Source organism: Telmatherina bonti, assembly GCF_933228915.1.
Source record: "Telmatherina bonti genome assembly, chromosome: 2".
In the NCBI taxonomy this organism is placed as follows: domain Eukaryota; kingdom Metazoa; phylum Chordata; class Actinopteri; order Atheriniformes; family Telmatherinidae; genus Telmatherina; species Telmatherina bonti.
The window spans coordinates 41,038,275-41,059,302 of NC_136620.1; the positions used below are offsets into that span (position 1 = coordinate 41,038,275).

Consider the following 21,028-nt stretch of genomic DNA (forward strand, 5'->3'; position numbering starts at 1 on the left):
CAGATCCACATTCAGTGTCTTCCATCCATCCATCCATCTTCATGCTGCTTATCCGGGGTCGGGTCGCGGGGGCAGCAGCCTAAGCAGGGAAGCCCAGACTTCCCTCTCCCCAGTCACATTTGCCAACTCTGCGGGGGGGATCCCGAGGCGTTCCCAGGCCAGCCGAGAGATATAATCCCTCCAGCGTGTCCTGGGTCTTCCCCGGGGTCTCCTCCCAGAGGGACGTGCTTGGAACACCTCACCAGGGAGGTCCAGGAGGCATCCTGACCAGATGCCCGAGCCACCTCAACTGGTTCCTCTCGATGCGGAGGAGCAGCGGCTCTACTCTGATCTCTTCCCGGGTGACCGAGCTCCTCACCCTATCTCTAAGGGAGAGCCCGGCCACGACCCACAGCTCATGACCATAGGTGGTGGTCCCCCTTTTTAAGAAGGGGCACCAACCTTCTTGGGACCACCCTTTTTAAAAAGGTACATGGTCAAACACCTTCTGCAGGTCCAGAAAGCACATGTAAACTGGTTGGGCAAACTCCCATGCCCCCTCCAAGACCATCAGTGTCTTCCATAGGTTTTATATCACTCCTTCCATCGGACCTTTATGCGGCCCACATGTCCCACAAGGCAGAGCAGGTAAAAGCATGCATGTTGCATCAAGTCTGATGGAGTTTAGAGAGAATTTTTCTATCCCGTTACCTTATCTCACCAAAGACTGAACCTGCTCTGAGAGTGGCAAACACGGTTTTTCCATCAGGTCCTCCAACCACCTGCACCTCTCCTGCTTTTATGATGTACATCTCCCGACCCACCTCGCCCTGAGCCCAAAAAAACCAGAGGCGGGGATGAAAACAAACTTAGGTATAAAAGTGGTCAAAATAAAACAAAAATGGGAAAACCTACCTTTTTGCAGACGTAATCTCCAGGAAGGTAGACAACAGACCGCAGACTCTTCAGCATGTCAAAGATCATCTGTCTGTCACAACCCTGGAAGAAGAAAGACCGACTAGAACGCAACTCATTTTTCCAGGCAGCATTATGTTCCTCAATGACGCTTCAACGATTTTCTGCTTATTTTCTCCTTCAGTTTACAGGAAGGATCCAGGAAGGTTTTCAGTGTTCTACTGCTGCAACACACCTGGTTCAGTGAAATAGCTCTTCATCAGCTTGTAGTCAGGTTCTCCACAAGCCTCTTAACAATCTGGCAGGTTAGGTCAGGTGTGTTGCAGCAGGAAACCATCGAACACCTGCAGGAGATGTCTCTGGAGTTACTGATTTAAAGGCTAATTGTGTGAAACTTCACCAGAATTTTACATTTATGATGATGGTTAAAACTTCATGATCCACTTTATTGACTTTGACATGGAAGAAGAGCGTAACTCCAACATTCGTCACCTCGAGACCAGTTTGGTCCCATTGATCCATTATGACACATATTTTAATTCACTACAATCCTCATATATTGAAAACCTGAAAGTTTTGTTAAGTTATATTTTTATATGTACAGTTTGATCAGAAGTTGTTTAAATGATTTGGTGTGAAATAAATGATATATTACATTTTTATTACACTTTTATAACCTGTTTAGTTTTTGCTCCTGAGGATAGAAGTGTAAATTTCTTACGGTGACTCAAGGATTAATGACTCAGCCTGGATTTCGGCTTCATTCCTACCTGGAAAAGAGGGACTTTGCTCACAATGGAATAGTTGACATCAACGGCTATGTCGAGACGCATTTTATCTGGCAGCTGAGTCAGCAGCTCCTGCTCGTCTGCAAACAGAAAGAGGTCAGCGACAAGCCAAAACTCAGACGTGTTGGAGACAACATGTGAACCGCTTCGTACCCAGCATGCCTTGCGACTGCCAGGTGTAGTTGTACCAGGTCTTGACACGGTTCTGGACATCTTTGGGGATGCGGTAGGACGACATGTATTTGATGGTGTTGTCCATACAGGTGCGGTAGTAGGTCTGAGCTGCTGTGGCTGCACCGACCACATCACGCATCTGGAAAAGGAGCAAAACAGCGTAATTTATTCAACACAAGATATACAATTTTTACCACCAGACGTCAGCAGTTCTTACACACTGGACCTCTACATGCAACAGACTGGAGGAGGAACCTCCGCCGGGGGAAACATACCTGTCCAATCATAATGGAGAAAACAAAAACTCCAACAAAATAGTTGATGAGCTGGAAGACCATCTCAAACAGGGAGGTGGGAGCTGGAAGACCTCCAATGGTGAGCAGCGTTTTCACCGCAAAGTAGTAGCAGCGAATGTAACTGAGCAGAAAACAGCAGAAAAGGAAAAGAAAGCAACAAAGATAAGAACAACTGAGTCATTTCAAACTGGAAGATCTGTTTTACCCACCTGGTTGTCTTTCTCATGTTCATCTCTACTGTTTAATACAATCAGCTGATCTGATGTCCACCAACCTGTTCCCGACGCCGTTGTACACCCACTGCGTGGATCCCAGACCGCAGAGTGCCGACACCCAGTGGTAGAGGCAGGCGTTGCAGTGGAGGCAGTAGAGAAGATAGGCGGTGGTTCGGATCACCCTGAGAGACACAAGATCAGTCTTCTGAACAAACTGAATTCATTAAACTGGTTAATCTTCCAGCTGCAGCGCTGCCTGGGATCTGTGTCTGCTGCTGGAGGAGAAGGTGCATGTTGTTCTCATTGCATCTTGTCACCTGTAAACGTAGGCCTTGGTCAAGATGGCTTCCAGATGCTCGTTAAACTCAAAAAAGGAGTTGATCTGTGGAGGTGTGGATGGAAAAACAGCAGAAAGTCAAAACCAGCCTGAAAAGCTTCCTTGTTGCTGGTGTAGTCAGTAAAATGCAGCTGAATAACATGTAATTCTGCATCGTGCTCTGAATGTGACCTGGAGAATGTTATGTTAGCTGCGACGGTACGAGCAGCCACGGTACGAGCAGCGACGGTACGAGCAGCCACGGTACGGGCTGCGACGGTACGGGCAGCCACGGTACGGGCAGCCACGGTACGAGCAGCCACGGTACGAGCAGCCACGGTACGAGCAGCCACGGTACGGGCAGCCACGGTACGGGCAGCCACGGTACGGGCAGCCACGGTACGAGCAGCGACGGTACGAGCAGCCACGGTACGGGCAGCCACGGTACGGGCAGCCACGGTACGAGCAGCGACGGTACGAGCAGCCACGGTACGAGCAGCCACGGTACGGGCAGCCACGGTACGGGCAGCCACGGTACGAGCAGCCACGGTACGAGCAGCGACGGTACGTGCAGCCACGGTACGAGCAGCCACGGTACGAGCAGCCACGGTACGAGCAGCGACGGTACGTGCAGCCACGGTACGAGCAGCCACGGTACGGGCAGCCACGGTACGAGCAGCCACGGTACGAGCAGCCACGGTACGGGCAGCCACGGTACGGGCAGCGACGGTACGGGCAGCCACGGTACGGGCAGCCACGGTACGAGCAGCCACGGTACGAGCAGCCACGGTACGGGCAGCGACGGTACGGGCAGCCACGGTACGGGCAGCGACGGTACGAGCAGCCACGGTACGGGCAGCGACGGTACGAGCAGCCACGGTACGAGCAGCCACGGTACGGGCAGCCACGGTACGGGCAGCCACGGTACGGGCAGCCACGGTACGGGCAGCCACGGTACGAGCAGCCACGGTACGAGCAGCCACGGTACGAGCAGCCACGGTACGGGCAGCCACGGTACGAGCAGCCACGGTACGGGCAGCCACGGTACGGGCAGCCACGGTACGGGCAGCCACGGTACGAGCAGCCACGGTACGGGCAGCCACGGTACGAGCAGCCACGGTACGAGCAGCCACGGTACGGGCAGCGACGGTACGAGCAGCCACGGTACGGGCAGCGACGGTACGAGCAGCCACGGTACGAGCAGCCACGGTACGGGCAGCCACGGTACGGGCAGCCACGGTACGGGCAGCCACGGTACGGGCAGCGACGGTACGAGCAGCCACGGTACGGGCAGCGACGGTACGAGCAGCCACGGTACGAGCAGCCACGGTACGGGCAGCCACGGTACGGGCAGCCACGGTACGGGCAGCCACGGTACGAGCAGCCACGGTACGGGCAGCCACGGTACGGGCAGCCACGGTACGGGCAGCCACGGTACGAGCAGCCACGGTACGGGCAGCCACGGTACGGGCAGCCACGGTACGGGCAGCCACGGTACGGGCAGCGACGGTACGGGCAGCGACGGTACGGGCAGCGACGGTACGAGCAGCCACGGTACGGGCAGCCACGGTACGGGCAGCGACGGTACGGGCAGCCACGGTACGGGCAGCGACGGTACGGGCAGCCACGGTACGGGCAGCCACGGTACGAGCAGCCACGGTACGGGCAGCCACGGTACGGGCAGCCACGGTACGGGCAGCCACGGTACGAGCAGCGACGGTACGGGCAGCCACGGTACGGGCAGCGACGGTACGGGCAGCCACGGTACGGGCAGCCACGGTACGAGCAGCCACGGTACGAGCAGCCACGGTACGAGCAGCCACGGTACGGGCAGCCACGGTACGAGCAGCCACGGTACGGGCAGCGACGGTACGGGCAGCGACGGTACGAGCAGCGACGGTACGGGCAGCCACGGTACGAGCAGCCACGGTACGAGCAGCCACGGTACGGGCAGCCACGGTACGGGCAGCCACGGTACGAGCAGCGACGGTACGAGCAGCGACGGTACGGGCAGCGACGGTACGGGCAGCCACGGTACGGGCAGCGACGGTACGGGCAGCGACGGTACGAGCAGCGACGGTACGGGCAGCCACGGTACGGGCAGCCACGGTACGGGCAGCCACGGTACGGGCAGCCACGGTACGAGCAGCCACGGTACGAGCAGCCACGGTACGGGCAGCCACGGTACGGGCAGCGACGGTACGGGCAGCCACGGTACGGGCAGCCACGGTACGAGCAGCGACGGTACGGGCAGCGACGGTACGGGCAGCGACGGTACGGGCAGCCACGGTACGGGCAGCGACGGTACGGGCAGCCACGGTACGGGCAGCCACGGTACGGGCAGCCACGGTACGGGCAGCCACGGTACGGGCAGCCACGGTACGGGCAGCGACGGTACGGGCAGCCACGGTACGAGCAGCCACGGTACGGGCAGCGACGGTACGAGCAGCGACGGTACGGGCAGCCACGGTACGAGCAGCCACGGTACGAGCAGCCACGGTACGGGCAGCGACGGTACGGGCAGCGACGGTACGAGCAGCCACGGTACGGGCAGCGACGGTACGGGCAGCGACGGTACGGGCAGCGACGGTACGGGCAGCCACGGTACGAGCAGCCACGGTACGGGCAGCGACGGTACGAGCAGCGACGGTACGGGCAGCCACGGTACGAGCAGCCACGGTACGAGCAGCCACGGTACGGGCAGCGACGGTACGGGCAGCGACGGTACGAGCAGCCACGGTACGGGCAGCGACGGTACGGGCAGCGACGGTACGGGCAGCGACGGTACGAGCAGCCACGGTACGGGCAGCCACGGTACGGGCAGCCACGGTACGAGCAGCGACGGTACGGGCAGCGACGGTACGGGCAGCGACGGTACGAGCAGCGACGGTACGAGCAGCCACGGTACGGGCAGCCACGGTACGGGCAGCGACGGTACGGGCAGCGACGGTACGGGCAGCGACGGTACGAGCAGCCACGGTACGGGCAGCGACGGTACGAGCAGCCACGGTACGAGCAGCCACGGTACGGGCAGCCACGGTACGAGCAGCCACGGTACGAGCAGCCACGGTACGAGCAGCGACGGTACGAGCAGCGACGGTACGAGCAGCCACGGTACGAGCAGCCACGGTACGAGCAGCCACGGTACGAGCAGCGACGGTACGAGCAGCCACGGTACGAGCAGCCACGGTACGAGCAGCGACGGTACGAGCAGCGACGGTACGAGCAGCCACGGTACGAGCAGCCACGGTACGAGCAGCGACGGTACGAGCAGCGACGGTACGAGCAGCCACGGTACGAGCAGCCACGGTACGAGCAGCGACGGTACGAGCAGCCACGGTACGAGCAGCCACGGTACGGGCAGCCACGGTACGAGCAGCCACGGTACGAGCAGCCACGGTACGAGCAGCCACGGTACGTGCAGCGACGGTACGGGCAGCCACGGTACGAGCAGCGACGGTACGAGCAGCGACGGTACGAGCAGCCACGGTACGGGCAGCCACGGTACGAGCAGCCACGGTACGGGCAGCCACGGTACGAGCAGCCACGGTACGAGCAGCCACGGTACGGGCAGCCACGGTACGGGCAGCCACGGTACGAGCAGCCACGGTACGGGCAGCCACGGTACGGGCAGCCACGGTACGGGCAGCCACGGTACGAGCAGCCACGGTACGAGCAGCCACGGTACGAGCAGCCACGGTACGGGCAGCCACGGTACGGGCAGCCACGGTACGGGCAGCGACGGTACGAGCAGCCACGGTACGAGCAGCGACGGTACGGGCAGCCACGGTACGGGCAGCCACGGTACGGGCAGCGACGGTACGAGCAGCCACGGTACGAGCAGCCACGGTACGGGCAGCCACGGTACGGGCAGCCACGGTACGGGCAGCGACGGTACGAGCAGCCACGGTACGAGCAGCGACGGTACGAGCAGCCACGGTACGAGCAGCCACGGTACGAGCAGCCACGGTACGAGCAGCGACGGTACGAGCAGCGACGGTACGAGCAGCCACGGTACGAGCAGCGACGGTACGAGCAGCCACGGTACGAGCAGCCACGGTACGAGCAGCCACGGTACGAGCAGCGACGGTACGAGCAGCCACGGTACGAGCAGCCACGGTACGAGCAGCCACGGTACGGGCAGCCACGGTACGGGCAGCGACGGTACGAGCAGCCACGGTACGAGCAGCCACGGTACGAGCAGCCACGGTACGGGCAGCCACGGTACGGGCAGCGACGGTACGGGCAGCGACGGTACGAGCAGCCACGGTACGAGCAGCGACGGTACGAGCAGCCACGGTACGAGCAGCCACGGTACGAGCAGCGACGGTACGAGCAGCGACGGTACGAGCAGCCACGGTACGAGCAGCCACGGTACGAGCAGCCACGGTACGGGCAGCCACGGTACGGGCAGCGACGGTACGAGCAGCCACGGTACGAGCAGCGACGGTACGAGCAGCGACGGTACGAGCAGCCACGGTACGAGCAGCCACGGTACGAGCAGCCACGGTACGAGCAGCCACGGTACGAGCAGCGACGGTACGAGCAGCCACGGTACGAGCAGCCACGGTACGAGCAGCGACGGTACGAGCAGCGACGGTACGAGCAGCCACGGTACGAGCAGCCACGGTACGGGCAGCCACGGTACGAGCAGCCACGGTACGAGCAGCCACGGTACGGGCAGCCACGGTACGGGCAGCGACGGTACGGGCAGCGACGGTACGAGCAGCCACGGTACGAGCAGCCACGGTACGAGCAGCCACGGTACGGGCAGCGACGGTACGAGCAGCGACGGTACGAGCAGCATGCTTCTCTCGCTGCATTTCAACCAAATTCACATTTTTAGGAAGGCATGAGGATCAGTTCTGATGAAAATCCACATTTATTTACCAAGCTTATTTCTGAAATGAGTCCGGACCCCCGGCTCAGGGAGAGCTGCCCTACTCGCTGGGATTTATTCTCAGAAATCAATACATTAATATCAGCCAGTCAAAATGTCAGATTGAGTTTCAAGATGCTAATACAAAACATGGGATTTGTTTTTATCTTCTGAGCGTTTTAGGCAATAAAAATGTGTGAACTCTTTCTGTGTCACATGACTGCGGCAGCCTATCAGATGTCATCATGAAGAGGTTTATCTTTATTCATCTGGAGAAGTTATTATTTTTCTAAAAACATTTTCTTAGGTATTGATTGTTCTTGAGTTCTATTTATGTTCCATAATTCTCACAAAAAAACTGAATGCACAGTGATGATTTCCGTTAAACGAAGAGTAGGAGACGTTTTTCTCCATTACAGCCAATAATTACATGCTCGAACGCAAAAGCAGGAATATTAAGTCATCTGTGGAGCAGACAGGATTGAAAACCGTCCGGTTCAGACCGATTGGATGGTGATACGTCAATCAATCTCAGCTCTCGTTTGTCCCTCCCCTTCAGCCCCCCCTTTCTTTCCTTGAGGGAAATGTGAAGAAAAGGGGTTTTGACTTTTGAATTGTTGATTTCCATCATACAACTTACTGGAACCATTTTCCAGGATCTCCAACCCGCCTTTAGGAGGCAAGATGCATTGATGTCAGACTCATCGTATCGTATCAGGAGGATGGTATCGCTTATCCCTCCCTAGAAGATGCTAATGGGTTTTTATGTGTAAGAGTGTTTCACCTTCAGCAGTCTGGGTAAACGAAGCAGCGGGTTGATGCCAGTTTTGAAGTAGAAGAGCTCCAGGGGAACAAGACTGGCGACGTCTAACTGAAAAACAAGATCTGACTTCACCTCGGAGTTTGCAGGAAAGGCAGAATGTTAAAGGTGGACTTTCATTCGTCCGTCATTATTTACCTTGAAGCGCATCGTTTTCACATAATTCTTTCTCATCTCTGTTTTGTCGCTCTGGAATTAGAAGAATCACAGATATGAACAGCAACATTCATGTCTTCATGTATACAGCTGGATTTTTGCCTGTTGCTTTCAAGGAAACGTCTCACAACTCACCACGATGTCCCCTCCTCGCACAAACTGCAGGCGTGGCTGAAAAACTGTGATGTCCAGGATGTAAATCAGGTCACAAATGTAGTCCATTAGCAGCCAGTAGTAAATATTGTCAGGGGTTTGGTAAGGAAAGGCCCAGCGCACCGGGATGAACCAAACGTTCCAGTTCCAGGCCAGAGACACAACAAACATCCACAGCACATACATCAGGTCTGATGGGAGCAAGCCGGAAGGAAGGATGAGGATGAGACAGAAATGGAGGAATTAGGGCTTTACAGAAGAGTGATGGTTTGTAGGTCACTGGTGGTGAAAGTTCTTACTGGTGAAAGGGTCGATCCTGGCAGGGAAGCGGAAGCGCAAACAGGCTCGTATCCACCGAGGAGTTTTCACTTTGCAACAACCAGACAAGTCCTCTTCTGTCCTATTCTCTGTTCCTCCTCCTCCTCCTCCTCCTCCTACTCCTCCTCCTACTCCTTCTGCTTCTCTTCTTTCTCCTTCTCCTTCTCCCGATGGACCCTCTTGCAACACAGCAGCTCCAGAAGGAGGTGGAGGAGCACAAGGCTGAGGAGGCGCTGAGAAACATAGGTACAAAAGGTCCGGTCAGCGCTTTTCTTCACAATTCTTAAAAAGGTAGAAGTCAGATGCTTGTGCCGCATGTATGTGTTTCCTCTGCAGGATCATATCTACAGGAAAATAAGGATTTAAAAGCAGGAGATACTACCTCAGAGCTGGACTGTGCTGCAGATATCACCTGGAGCCTGAATTGTCTTTTCTTTACACACATAGACATTTACCTTCCAATTACAGCGTACCATTTAGCTTTTCTGTGTGTAGGCTAGCGTACCATTTAGCTTTTCTGTGTGTAGGCCAGCGTACCATTTAGCTTTTCTGTGTGTAGGCTGGCGTACCATTTAGCTTTTCTGTGTGTAGGCTAGGGTACCATTTACCTTTTCTGTGTGTAGGCTGGCGTACCATTTACCTTTTCTGTGTGTGAGCTAGCGTACCATTTAGCTTTTCTGTGTGTAGGCTAGCGTACCATTTAGCTTTTCTGTGCGTAGGCTAGCATACCATTTAGCTTTTCTGTGTGTAGGCTAGGGTACCATTTACCTTTTCTGTGTGTGAGCTAGCGTACCATTTAGCTTTTCTGTGTGTAGGCTAGCGTACCATTTAGCTTTTCTGTGCGTAGGCTAGCATACCATTTAGCTTTTCTGTGTGTAGGCTAGGGTACCATTTACCTTTTCTGTGTGTGAGCTAGCGTACCATTTAGCTTTTCTGTGTGTAGGCTGGCGTACCATTTAGCTTTTCTGTGTGTAGGCTAGCGTACCATTTAGCTTTTCTGTGTGTAGGCTAGGGTACCATTTACCTTTTCTGTGTGTAGGCTAGCGTACCATTTAGCTTTTCTGTGTGTAGGCTAGGGTACCATTTAGCTTTTCTGTGTGTAGGCTAGGGTACCATTTAGCTTTTCTGTGTGTAGGCTAGGGTACCATTTACCTTTTCTCTGTGTAGGCTGGCGTACCATTTAGCTTTTCTGTGTGTGAGCTAGCGTACCATTTAGCTTTTCTGTGTGTGAGCTAGCGTACCATTTAGCTTTTCTGTGTGTAGGCTAGGGTACCATTTAGCTTTTCTGTGTGTAGGCTGGCGTACCATTTAGCTTTTCTGTGTGTAGGCTAGGGTACCATTTACCTTTTCTGTGTGTAGGCTGGCGTACCATTTAGCTTTTCTGTGTGTGAGCTAGCATACCATTTAGCTTTTCTGTGTGTGAGCTAGCGTACCATTTAGCTTTTCTGTGTGTAGGCTAGGGTACCATTTACCTTTTCTGTGTGTAGGCTGGCGTACCATTTAGCTTTTCTGTGTGTGAGCTAGCGTACCATTTAGCTTTTCTGTGTGTGAGCTAGCGTACCATTTAGCTTTTCTGTGTGTGAGCTAGCGTACCATTTAGCTTTTCTGTGTGTGAGATAGCGTACCATTTAGCTTTTTGTGTGTGAGCTAGCGTACCATTTAGCTTTTTGTGTGTAGGCTAGGGTACCATTTAGCATTCTGTGTGTATGCATGGTCTGCATCAGTGTAAAATGCATCATTTTAAGGGATAAATAGTTTTTTCATTAAAACAAATCTAGCAAAGTGGATCTTATAGTCTCCTCTAAAAAAATAAATGTCTGCTGCCATTTAGTCTACAAGTCTGCTGAGAAATCTTTAAGATTGTACAGAAAGTGGGTCTCACTAATGGGCGGTGGGAACTGACAGCTTCGCTCTGGAATGATGGGGGGGGGCATCAGTTGCACCTTTAGGGATGAAGGAGGAGAGGGCGGCAGCCTGGATGGAAGCTCTCACTGCTTCTACTTACCCATAATATTTTTGTGGACTGGTCCATTGTTTGGGTACGAGAAGCTGGTTCTCCAGCTAGGGAAGGGTCATTTTTGGTTTTTCAACCTGGAATTAAAGTAAACTGTAAGATCTGCTCACAGCTGCTGCTATCTTTACATGACTCATCCCAACTCGTTGCATAGAGCTGTCAGATAAACTTTATTCATCCCCAAACGGTAAACCCAGTCTGCTATTTCCCTCCATTTCATTAAAGTTCTGAGTCACTAATGGCCACAACGGAGGAGGACATCAGAGCGTTTGACTCCAACATCAGCACTGGAGCTTTTCCAACATTTCCTTCTTCATTTTCACTCTTTTATGACTTTATTCAGGATTAAATGAACTCTCAGTTCCTGCAGCCGGATCAGCTGTTTGTCAGCTGAGTGATGAGTTGTGGAGAGAATATCTGTTTTGTCCAGACTAAGTCCTGCTGGATCTTTTCTCACATCAGCTCAACGTGTGGGAATATAAGAAGTAAAAACACAGAGTTTCACTCACAGGTGATGATGATGCTGTCTTCATCTGAGCTGTCCGGGTCAATAAGTTTCTCCTTGGCCTTCTCTGTTCGCTCCTTGAACATCCGAACAAGCTCCTGAAGTCGTTCATTGACCACTGCACTGGTCTGACTGGCCGCAGACATGGGACGCTCTTTGAGACTTACAAATAAAGCCAGAAATAAGATTAAATACTGATATATAGTATAATAAACTACGTCAGTGTGTGATTGGTCGTGTCTGTGTGTGAAGCTCACGCATCATCGGTGCTGTGCAGACTGGATTGGCTGGGCCAGGCTCTGACAGGGATGCTGACTTCATCATCGTCATCTTCACTTTGAGAATGAAGCAGCCTACTGTTAAAGTGAAGTACACACAGCGAGGTGATTGGTTCAGAGATGTTCATCAGATTAAAACCCACTGAGACGTGATCCAGGTGACTGAGCTGGTCTGAAGGATGAGAGACTACATCCTGAGGTGAATGAAAGCTCAGATGGAATGTATGAATGAAGCCACAATGGAGATAAATATGGATGCCAGTGACGGCTGGATTTCTTACATCTTTGTCCAGATAGTCCTACGATTCCTCCCACTACAGCTGTGTGCGATCAGGTCGGGGTTTTGGTGTGTGCCGGGAGAAACGTGAATGTTAAAACAAGAAACAAATCACCCGGCGCAGCAGAAGAAGCAGGTGACACGATCACATGAAGGATTGAGATGCATTTGTTTATTGACTTTTGCTACGTTATGACAACAACCATACAGTAGCCAAAAGCACAAGCAAAGTGAACATCACACTTCACCAACCAGAAAACACTCAACGTCTTTCCATGCAGGTCAAACATATACAACCACATGTTTGTGTGCCGCATCAACGCCGTTTTGTGCGTGTGCGCACCATTCTGGCAGCTTTTACCATTAAAACCAGTCGATGTTCAGAATAAAACACAGAGTTTTTCTGCAGACAGATGTGTCCACTGCAGGGATCTCCAGTTCCGGTCCTCCAGGGCCGGTGTCCTGCAGCTTGTGGATGTTTCCCTGCACAAACGCCTGATTGAGATGAACGGATCATTAACGAACTTGTGCGTAACTGCTGGAGGTGGTTTTATCTGAATCAGGTGTTGCAGCAGGGAAACATCATCAACCTGCAGTGTTAGAGATCCTGACTCTGGGACACCTGCATAGCAAGAGGATGGAGCGTACGGGACAGCAACGAACAAACAACGTGAAGCGTTTTGTTCCAAAATGACACTTTTCAGGGAATTATTCATCAAATCTCAGAGAAAAATTTTCAATGACATAAACAGTTTCTCTCAAGAAGTTGTTTTTGCACTTTTATGTTTGGAAACAAAATGCTTCATTTGCAAAACTTTTTCTACGTGTTCTTGCCGCATATGTGCCATGCAAACGTTTATCTACAGTTTGACTGAACAGATTAGTGGTGAAAGAGAAGGAAAAGCAGACAGAGCTCAGGAAGAAAGCACGACTCCCAACATCCATGCAGCTTCCTTACTCTTTGTCTCCTTTACTGGAATCGCAAGGCGTGCAAGAGAAAAACATCAGAAATGTTTTAGTGCACATCCAGAATAAATCACCATCAGTGTCAGCAGCAGAAGGTCACCAGACGGGTCAGAATGACCCACAATGCATCTAACGGGTCACCAGACTGGTCAGAATTACCCACAATGCATCTAACGGGTTACTAGATGGGTCAGAATGACCCACAATGCATCTAACGGGTCACCAGATGGGTCAGAATGACCCACAATACATCTAACGGGTCGCCAGACGGGTCAGAATGACCCACAATGCATCTAACGGGTCGCCAGACGGGTTAGAATGACCCACAATGCATCTAACGGGTCACTAGACGGGTCAGAATGACCCACAATGCTTCTAACGGTTCACCAGATGGGTCAGTATGGACCACAATGCATCTAACGGGTAACCAGACAGGTCAGAATGACCTACAATGCTTCTAACGGGTCACCAGACGGGTCAGTATGGACCACAATGCTTCCAAGGGGACACCAGACGGGTCAGTATGGACCACAATGCATCTAACGGGTCACCAGACGGGTCAGAATGACCTACAATACTTCTAACGGGTCACCAGACGGGTCAGTATGACCCACAATGCATCTAACGGGTCACCAGAAGGTTCAGTATGGACCACAATGCATCTAACGGGTCACCAGATGGGTCAGAATGACCCACAATGCATCTAACGGGTCACCAGACGGGTCAGTATGACCCACAATGCATCTAACGGGTCACCAGAAGGTTCAGTATGGACCACAATGCATCTAACGGCTCACCAGACGGGTCAGAATGACCCACAATGCATCTAACGGGTCACCAGACTGGTCAGAATTACCCACAATGCATCTAACGGGTTACTAGATGGGTCAGAATGACCCACAATGCATCTAACGGGTCACCAGATGGGTCAGAATGACCCACAATGCATCTAACGGGTCACCAGACGGGACAGAATGACCCACAATGCATCTAACGGGTCACCAGATGGGTCAGAATGACCCACAATGCATCTAACGGGTCACCAGACGGGTCAGTATGACCCACAATGCATCTAACGGGTCACCAGAAGGTTCAGTATGGACCACAATGCATCTAACGGCTCACCAGACGGGTCAGAATGACCCACAATGCATCTAACGGGTCACCAGACTGGTCAGAATTACCCACAATGCATCTAACGGGTTACTAGATGGGTCAGAATGACCCACAATGCATCTAACGGGTCACCAGATGGGTCAGAATGACCCACAATGCATCTAACGGGTCACCAGACGGGACAGAATGACCCACAATGCATCTAATGGGTCACCAGACGGGTTAGTATGGATCACAATGCCTCTAATGGATCGCCAGACGGGTCAGAATGACCCACAATGCATCTAACGGTTCGCCAGACGGGTTAGAATGACCCACAATGCATCTAACGGGTCACTAGACGGGTCAGAATGACCCACAATGCTTCTAACGGTTCACCAGATGGGTCAGTATGGACCACAATGCATCTAACGGGTCACCAGATGGGTCAGAATGACCTACAATGCTTCTAACGGGTCACCAGACGGGTCAGTATGGACCACAATGCATCTAACGGGTCACCAGACGGGTCAGAATGACCTACAATGCTTCTAACGGGTCACCAGACGGGTCAGTATGGACCACAATGCTTCCAAGGGGACACCAGACGGGTCAGTATGGACCACAATGCATCTAACGGGTCACCAGACGGGTCAGAATGACCTACAATACTTCTAACGGGTCACCAGATGGGTCAGTATGACCCACAATGCATCTAACGGGTCACCAGAAGGTTCAGTATGGACCACAATGCATCTAACGGGTCACCAGATGGGTCAGAATGACCCACAATGCATCTAACGGGTCACCAGACGGGTCAGTATGACCCACAATGCATCTAACGGGTCACCAGAAGGTTCAGTATGGACCACAATGCATCTAACGGCTCACTAGACGGGTCAGAATGACCCACAATACTTCTAACGGGTCACCAGATGTGTCAGTATGGACCACAATGCATCTAACGGGTCACCAGACGGGTCAGTATGACCCACAATGCATCTAATTGGTCACCAGACGGGCCAGAATTACCGACAATGCATCTAACGGGTCACCAGATGGGTCAGAATGACCCACAATGCATCTAACGGGTCACCAGATGGGTCAGTATGACCCACAATGCATCTAACGGGTCACCAGAAGGTTCAGTATGGACCACAATGCATCTAACGGCTCACCAGACGGGTCAGAATGACCCACAATGCATCTAACGGGTCACCAGACGGGTCAGTATGGACCACAATGCATCTAACGGGTCACCAGACGGGTCAGTATGGACCACAATGCATCTAACGGGTCACCAGACGGGTCAGTATGGACCACAATGCATCTAACGGGTCACCAGACGGGTCAGAATGACCTACAATGCATCTAACTGGTCACCAGAAGGTTCAGTATGGACCACAATGCATCTAACGGGTCACCAGACGGGTCAGTATGACCCACAATGCATCTAACTGGTCACCAGAAGGTTCAGTATGGACCACAATGCATCTAATTGGTCACCAGACGGGTCAGAATGACCCACAATGCATCTAACGGGTCACCAGACGGGTCAGTATGGACCACAATGCATCTAACGGGTCACCAGATGGGTCAGAATGACCTACAATGCATGTAACGGGTCACCAGACGAGTCAGTATGACCCACAATGCATCTAACGGGTCACCAGAAGGTTCAGTATGGACCACAATGCATCTAACGGGTCACCAGAAGGTTCAGTATGGACCACAATGCATCTAACGGGTCGCCAGAAGGTTCAGTATGGACCACAATGCATCTAACGGGTCACCAGAAGGTTCAGTATGGACCACAATGCATCTAACGGGTCACCAGAAGGTTCAGTATGGACCACAATGCATCTAACGGGTCGCCAGAAGGTTCAGTATGGACCACAATGCATCTAATGGGTCGCCAGAAGGGTCAGAATGACCCACAATGCATCTAACGGGTCACCAGAAGGTTCAGTATGGACCACAATGCATCTAACGGGTCACCAGACGGGTCAGAATGACCCACAATGCATTGCATCAAAACTCATTGAAGTAAAACTTATGCCTAGGCCTGTTTCCATCACGATGGTCCCCTTCTGTGGAACAGCCTGCCGGAGAACCTTATGGCTGCATAAAATGTAGATGTTTTTAGAAAGAGGCTCGAGACCTTTTTAGTTTAGCTTTTAGATTATCTTATCCAGTTTTTAGTCTATGTAAAGATTATTTATTCATTGTTGTTGTTCTATTTTACCTATTTATTTCTGTCTGATTTATCACTTTATTTCTTAGGCATTTTATTTTTATGCTCTTTTATTATATATGTATTTATTTATTTAGTGTTCTTAGCTGCTTCCTTGTAGGTCTTAGTCTTTTCTGATCTTAAGTTCTGTTACTCCAGTGTTTTCCTCATAAGGGATCCACCACACTGGGGGCCTTGCCAACTCATTTTGCTGGGTCGTTGCCATGGGGACTGCCTCTGACAGGTTGGGCCTTGCATTGCAGCCGTTTGGCTGCAGTAGGGATTGGGGCCAACCCTGAGCCCTGGCCGTTCCAGTGGTGATGCACCCTGTGGTTGTGAGTGGGCTGGCCCCTGGTGTGAGGGGATCCCCAGGATAAATTTTTTTCACATAAGTTTGGACTGGATTTGGAATGGCTTGTGGTGGTTGCCGTGGTGACAGCCAGAAGTCACGTGATCTGCATGGAGGAAAAGGCAGCCAGCTTTGTGTTCGGTATGTAGTGCAGGCCTGGAAATGAGGCAGATGGAATGTGGTGGACGTTCGTATGAAAACGTCGGCCTCCAAAATCATCTCTTATCTGTCCTTTAATAAACGAAGAACACCCACAGCTGGACCAGCAGCCTGCATCTAAACGCTGTGCACACCTTGGGGCAGGAGGGCGGGAAAAACACCAGAAATACAATCCTTTTTAAGGGGGGGTGGGGGGCAGTGGACACTCGCTCAGGTGGACTGGCATGAAGTCAGATGAAACAAGTGTTTATCCCCTCAGGTTAAATGATTAGTTTTGTTTGTTTAAAGGTTATTTAATCTAGAGATCCCCCCCCCCCCCCCCCCCCCCCCAAGAGGTCCTGGTCCCGCTCTGGAACGCCTCTGGCCCACAGATCAGAACTACACCTGTTGATGCTCACCTCTGACGGCCTGCAGATGGAGTCACGGGGACCGTGAGGGTCGTAAGTTTGGGGTCCTGTGGAATCTGGGGGGTGTCACAGTTTTCCTCTCCGCCCCCCTCCCCCACCCCTCCATCTCCTGCGGTCTTGTTGTCAACATCCTCTACGTTTACAGCTGGACGCGGCCCGATGCTGGAGCTCTCTGTGGGACACAGAATCAGAACCAGTTCACAGAACAGCAGGGGGGGGGGGCAAGAAGAAGCAGGTCTAGCAGGACCAGAATCCAGACCAGAGTCCAGACCAGAATCCTGTCTGTCTGCTCTCCTCTGCTTTCTCCTCCTCAGCAGAGCTCCTGTACTGATTACAGATGATGACCTGATGACGTGGTCAGGTGTGTTTCTGGACCTTTCCTCTGACCCAGACCCACCTGCAGGTCTTCCTGACATGCCTGCATCATCCTCTATGAAGAAGGCGGGGTTAGAGAGCCCCAGCAGCTGGCGGGGCAGGGAGAAGAGCTGCTTGGACGGCGGGCTGACGATGGGCGGCAGGCGTGGGTATGTCGGCACGTTGGGCAGCTCCAGGGTGCTACCGCTAGGGGAGGATGGAGATGGGGAGCGAGAGCGCAGGCCAGGATGATGGGGGGGCGAGAGAGGCGAGTGTCCGACAAACTGGTTGAGTTCTACATCCTGCTGGTTCTCGTCTTGCTTCTGTTTTTGTTGTTGTTGTTGTTTCTTAGGCATCTTGTGGCATCAGGCTGTTGAGGCGGTTCCTGATGTTTAGGAAGTACTCCTGCGTCCGGCTGGGAAACTGGGAAAGCTTCTGTGGGATGCTGGAGACGCTCTGAGACAGACTGGACAGGCTGGGACCCACCGAGCCTTCAGAGTCTTTGGGTAAAAGTTGGGAGAGGGTCTGGGCGATGTCTCTGGGGACCTGCGTGAGGCGGATGTGGGAAAACTCCTGCTGTAGCTCAGGGGGAAGCGAGGGTAAGTACTTAGCAACGTCAGACAGCTGGGTGGGCAGCTGAGGCATGGAGGGAAGTTTAGGAGGAGAGATGCCGTTCTCCTTGAAGAAGGCGTTGATGTTGCCGAAGCACTCGGAGGTGAGAGGGAAGCGCATCAGGCAGCTTTTAAACGCATCGCAGCTGACTGGAGCTACAGAGGAGACAGGTGGAAAAGGTGAGCAGACAGGTGGTGGTTCAGCATGGAGAGCAGCAGCTGGAGGAGAGGTTCTACATACCGCCGCAGTCGTCAGCAGCAGCTTCTTCTTCCTGCAGAGACGTCGGCATTTATGAACCGTTTCCAAAAGAAGCTCGATGCTTTCATCACTACATGCACGTTACCTTCGCAGTCTTCTCCTCCTGACTGTCTTCTGCTTTTTGTGGCTGCTGGGTCACAGGCTGGGCATCGGAACCCGTTTCCTGGGTCTCTGGTTCTGGTTCTGCTGCAGGTTTTGGCTCAGAGGTCTTTGCTGGTTCCAGGCTAGGAGGTGGAGAAGATACTGCGTCCTCCTCCGGCTCTGGAGGTTTCAGCAGAATTCCAGTCAGCATCCAGACAAAGGCAGCAGACAAACTGAGACTGGTTGAGATGGAAACATTTTGTTCACCTGGATCTCTGGTGGGAGGTTCCTCACTCTTCACTGTCTGCTCTTCTGGAGGAGAACTGTCGTCCTTTCTGCTCGACAGGAAAGAAAACGTGCAGAAAATAAAGCAACTGGGCCTTTTGAATGGCACCAGGTTGCATAACGGAGGGAGAGTTACTTTTTAACTCTAGTAGGTTAACTGAAAACGATGTGGTGGTGAGAGATGTTTCCCTCTGATGGTCAAAAATACGACACATGTTTCAGACCTCAACATTTAAATATAAAAAGCAACAAAACACAAAAATAAGCATTTTCCATCCATCCATTTTCTGGACCGCTTGGTCCAGTTAGGTCGCGGGGAAACTGGGCCCATCCCAGTAATCACTGGGCCAGAGGCTGTAAGCATTTTATTTAGACTGTTCTTATTTGATTCATTATTTGTTTTCTGCAGTTCTGACACATAAAAGTGTAAAAATAAGAGCTTTTGAGAGAAATGTTTGGCTGAACTGATGATGTATTTACACTGTATTTTTGCCGATTATGTTGTAAGATTAAGGAATGTTGAAATGTTGCCTTGAAGATGCCAAAAAAGACATTTTTCCACTTCTTACAGTATTTCTGTTCTTCATACACCTCTCCTGTTTTACATCCCTGATCATCTCATTATTCACATCTTTACCAGGATATTTAGAAAAAAAATGCACATCCAGCAAATAAAAGGCAAAACACTTAGATAACTAAATAAATCAGAATTAGCTAAATTATAATTTAGTGAAGTCTGAGATAGCTTCTGAGTTGAACTAAAAACAAATAAGCAGCTGTAAAGATGGGATTAATCTCATTCTGACTGCAGAGGCAGAGAAGAACTGATGGCGAGGTGTGGTCCTGCAGGAGGACAGCAGCTTCACTCCATCTGCGTCCTCATCAGGCCCAGTCCGGATTGTCCAACTTTCATGCAACCATCACGACGTCAGCTCTGACACTCACCTTCTCCGTCAGCGCGCGCGTCCAAGCAAAAGCCACAACACAAACTGGCGCGCGTGCTCGCGAATCAGATCACGAGATATGATTCATTCTGGCAAAACAAGCAGAGAAAACATCCTGTTGCTGCTGCTCCGTCCATCATCTTCCCTGCGAAACGAAACGGCGGCGCTCCGTTGCCACGGAAACCGCTGAGAGCGCGCCGTTGTCAGGGGAAGCCGTGGTTGCTATGATACGGGGTTGCGATGCTGCTGAGGAAGCGCGAGACGAAAAACTCAGGGGATTTGTGACCTTCTGAGGGAACTTACTGTCATTTCTATACATTATTATTATTATTATTATTATTATTATTATTATTATTATTATTATTATTATTATTATTATTATGGTTGTTTGTCTCTGTGTGTCCCTGTGATGGACTGGCGAGCTGTCCAGGCTCAGGCTGCTCTCACAAATCATTCGTATAATCTCAAACGAAAAGTAACTCACAGACATTCGTACGTTTCCAACGTAATCCTGAGCAGGCGCTTTCATCACGTGACGTTTCAGTCGATGGTTCTGTCCCCACGAGGAGCATTAAACACGTTGCAGTCTGAGTAAAATGCATCGTGTCTCGCTGATTATGACTGTAAAGCTTTGAAGCTCTTCGGTATCGGCTGCATTGCTAGATGTTTAAAATAAAACAAACTGTAAAGTATTGTTTAACAGCACAACTTGATATGAACGTATAAAGTACACTACTGTCCACCACATGACCACTGCAGTCCAATCACGGCTGTCTTATGGGGCCAGTTTTCCAAATCTGGGAGAAAATCAGACCTTTTTCTCTTTATCTTAATTACATTTAATCCGTCGTATGGGATAATGATACATGAATATTTGTCTTTAAAAATAAATGGATGCTGTCTGTGTTGAGTGACATTATCCATATAGTATATGATCAATATTGGAATTCAGAACCTGAATCCAAGCTGAAAGCATACACATTTGTCTTTTACTTGGGCAAAATTAGCAGATCCAAAATAATATCCCAGTTTGGTTTCAAGCATTGAACTACAGCCATTCTGATGATGAGCTGTGGATGTGGATGTACTTGTAAATAGTACTTCGGCTCTCACTTATATTTGAAATATGAAGAAAAAGTGTCATGTTACGAACCTATTTCCAATGAAATTGTGGAAGATTGAACAGGCCACATCCACTTAAT

The 21,028-nt window shown here is 51.8% G+C and overlaps 1 protein-coding gene across 1 annotated transcript in view; it reads right to left on the reverse strand.

Annotated features, from left to right (window-relative positions):
• The window catches only part of LOC306769670 (uncharacterized protein), a gene marked incomplete at both ends in the record, with an annotated part of 55,421 nt that overhangs the window by 19,277 nt on the left and 15,116 nt on the right, over positions 1-21,028 (reverse strand). The window contains 19 exons of the mRNA XM_079258359.1: positions 691-809; positions 895-978; positions 1,665-1,762; positions 1,836-1,995; positions 2,132-2,273; positions 2,427-2,549; positions 2,685-2,749; positions 8,347-8,433; positions 8,521-8,571; positions 8,674-8,882; positions 8,991-9,059; positions 11,533-11,690; positions 11,786-11,884; positions 13,042-13,056; positions 17,284-17,464; positions 17,690-17,853; positions 18,050-18,413; positions 18,499-18,529; positions 18,602-18,932. Of these exons, the coding sequence (XP_079114485.1) occupies positions 691-809; positions 895-978; positions 1,665-1,762; positions 1,836-1,995; positions 2,132-2,273; positions 2,427-2,549; positions 2,685-2,749; positions 8,347-8,433; positions 8,521-8,571; positions 8,674-8,882; positions 8,991-9,059; positions 11,533-11,690; positions 11,786-11,884; positions 13,042-13,056; positions 17,284-17,464; positions 17,690-17,853; positions 18,050-18,413; positions 18,499-18,529; positions 18,602-18,932 (2,550 nt within the window). The remainder of the gene's footprint in view (positions 1-690; positions 810-894; positions 979-1,664; positions 1,763-1,835; positions 1,996-2,131; positions 2,274-2,426; positions 2,550-2,684; positions 2,750-8,346; positions 8,434-8,520; positions 8,572-8,673; positions 8,883-8,990; positions 9,060-11,532; positions 11,691-11,785; positions 11,885-13,041; positions 13,057-17,283; positions 17,465-17,689; positions 17,854-18,049; positions 18,414-18,498; positions 18,530-18,601; positions 18,933-21,028) is intronic.